This window comes from Hetaerina americana, unplaced genomic scaffold (genome assembly GCF_022747635.1).
Source record: "Hetaerina americana unplaced genomic scaffold, ioHetAmer1.1.p SCAF_16, whole genome shotgun sequence".
NCBI classification, from domain to species: domain Eukaryota; kingdom Metazoa; phylum Arthropoda; class Insecta; order Odonata; family Calopterygidae; genus Hetaerina; species Hetaerina americana.
Window position 1 is genome coordinate 3,564,490 of NW_027286719.1, and position 2,611 is coordinate 3,567,100.

The 2,611-nt window shown below is 34.0% G+C and overlaps 1 protein-coding gene across 1 annotated transcript in view; it reads left to right on the forward strand.

Annotated features, from left to right (window-relative positions):
• Positions 1-1,898: 1,898 nt before the first annotated feature.
• Positions 1,899-2,611, forward strand: part of Fim (plastin-2 Fim) — a 95,795-nt gene continuing 95,082 nt past the window's right edge. The window contains exon 1 of the mRNA XM_071584038.1: positions 1,899-2,020. Coding sequence (XP_071440139.1) covers positions 1,946-2,020 — 75 coding nt within the window. The 5' untranslated portion in view covers positions 1,899-1,945. The remainder of the gene's footprint in view (positions 2,021-2,611) is intronic.

Below are 2,611 nucleotides of genomic sequence, written 5' to 3' on the forward strand. Positions count from 1 at the left end.
GTTAACAAAGGTGTTCCACAAGTCTCAACCCTTGGGCAACTCCTCTTTCTGATATACATCAATGACCTACCTAACTGCTTACCAAATAATGATGGAATAATACCAGTGTTGTATGCTGACGACACTAATGTAATAAAATCAACACAAACATATCCCAGCCTTGTGGAAAAATCTAAGTCTGTCACACTTCCAGTAAACAAGTGGTGTGCAGACAACCTTCTAGACTTAAATGTAAATAAAAGTAAAATAGCATACTTAACACGCAATAAGAATGTATCAGATGATCTGCTGGTAAAAATCAATGACCAATCAATTGAGCATGCCATAACATGTTTATAATAATTTTATGTACATATACTTCATACATTCTTAGCTTTTGTTTTTATCGATATATATTTATCTTTTATCTTAATACCATGATTACTGCAGTGATATCTTCCAAGTGTAATTTTTAAAAATATATTTTATTCTTATTACCATGTATTTTTTATTTAACTTGATACTTTTTCTTGATAGTTATCTTGTAACTTATTATAAATATATCCCATCGTTTTTCATTGCGTTCTCATGGTATGTATCACACTTTCAATGCTATTAGGTTTCTGCACATTAGTCATATGTCTGAATGTTCACCAGGTTTTGCATACCCGCCTTTCTCAAGCAATATTTTCCCGTGGTAAGTTTTTATCGTTATGGATGTCAGTTCACAACCCTTATGCTTTTCCCATTAATTCACATATCTTTTAGCACTCTTCCCATTTTTTTCCACAATGTAGCATTTATTTTATTTATTGACTATTATTATTTTATAAATTTTATTTCTTGATTTCCTATAATCATTTTATGCATTCTCGACAATTTTTTTTAATGATTGTTGATTTACTTATGCATGTTAACGACGAGGGGTTAGGTGGAAGAAGGGACTATCCACATAGTCTCAATCTCACCCCAAAAAAGACGTTTTACTATTATTATTCTTCTTTTTAATTCCTTTAAATCCTATATTCAAAAACTAATGCAATCACCCTCATAAAAAACCTGCCTACTAATGCTTAAGTCCACCCTAAGGCTATCATTCAAAGGTAAGCACTCGTCGGGTTAACTAACCGGATCCATTAAGAATTGTTTCATATGTTACATAACACAGATTTTAAGAATAAGAATGCATGTGGGTACCGCATAATAATAATAATCTATTTTTTAAAATTAATGCCGCGGAATTTCATTATTTTTAAATGTGCCGAAAACAGATTGAGACATATTTCCTACATGTGAATACTTCGCAAATTTTAGACCAGCGGTTGAATTTCATGCCCAGGCAAATTAATTACACGATCAGCATTCAAATTTGGTACGGTCATCTACACGCGAGCGATTCTTAAGATCTTTGAAGGGGTTACTAACTGCAAATCGGCGACGACTTCGACATAATTTAGCGACGAAACACTTCTACCAGTTTTCCGATAGATTTGTTACTCCAAGCGTATTTTTGTAAAATTACTGAATCAAAATGCGATATATATCTGAAGCTGTTTTAAGAACCAAGAATTTTCTGCAGAATTTATTTATTGCACGGTCAACACAACAGGTTTAATGAAGTAAATTGCTTTTTTTAAAGGTCAGCAGCGCGTACATAATTTCGAAGACTGATACTTAAAACATACCTAATACCTGCTAAGGGACGTATATATTTTCAGGCTGTGAGCATTCTGGGACGTGTTCAAATTTAGAGTTGGAGATATCAAATGTTTACCTAGACAATATGTCATAATCCCCTCGGCTCAGACAGGTAGTCACAGGTAGTTGATGAGGTACGGCGGGAAAAACCGCGATGAAGATGACGAACGAATATCATGTGTCACGTGACCAATGTAACAAGCACACTTCCTCTTCATGTCTGATACGAGTGTATTCGGCTTAAGGGTAATACAGGCCGAAGTTCGAGATGGCGTCCAGAATATTTGAAGCTGGGAAATTGAGTGCTGAGGAAAAAGCTGAATTAAAGGAGCAGTTCACTGAGGTAGGTCTTTGCCTTTAGATTCTCGTAATTTGAATTATTTTCTACTTTAATAATGGTACAATGGAGTCATTAATTCAAAATCATAAAGCGAAATTGCAACATCGATACGATTTAAGAAAACGTTAATTACTGCTTTTATTGCTGTTGTACTTCGATTATTTGTCTACATCGGTGGACGTTAGGCGTTTATTTTATTTTAAGACGCTCTAATTGGAGATATCGGTTGCAGGTGTTGTCATTTGATGAACTCGTCAGAATTCATTAATGTTATGAGGATTGCTTTGCTATCCGTTAATAATTAAATTACTATTTTTAACAATGTTAATTGGCTAAAGGGAATGTTGCAGTTGAATATAATAATAGTTAGCCAATCTTCCGTGCCCTGCTCTTGCGTTTGTATGTTATAAAAGTCATTTTGATCATCAGAAAATGTTCTTACCCTAGGTGTGTTGTTGCAAGGACAACAGTTTTCTGTCTTTTAATGACTGCATTTAGGAAAAATCTTTGTAGTGTATTTTCATTAAATGTTTCTGAGCTAGTAGTAACGTCCGGCTGTTTCAGAAAGTGCCGTTAGTTTTAATTTTTCCAGTT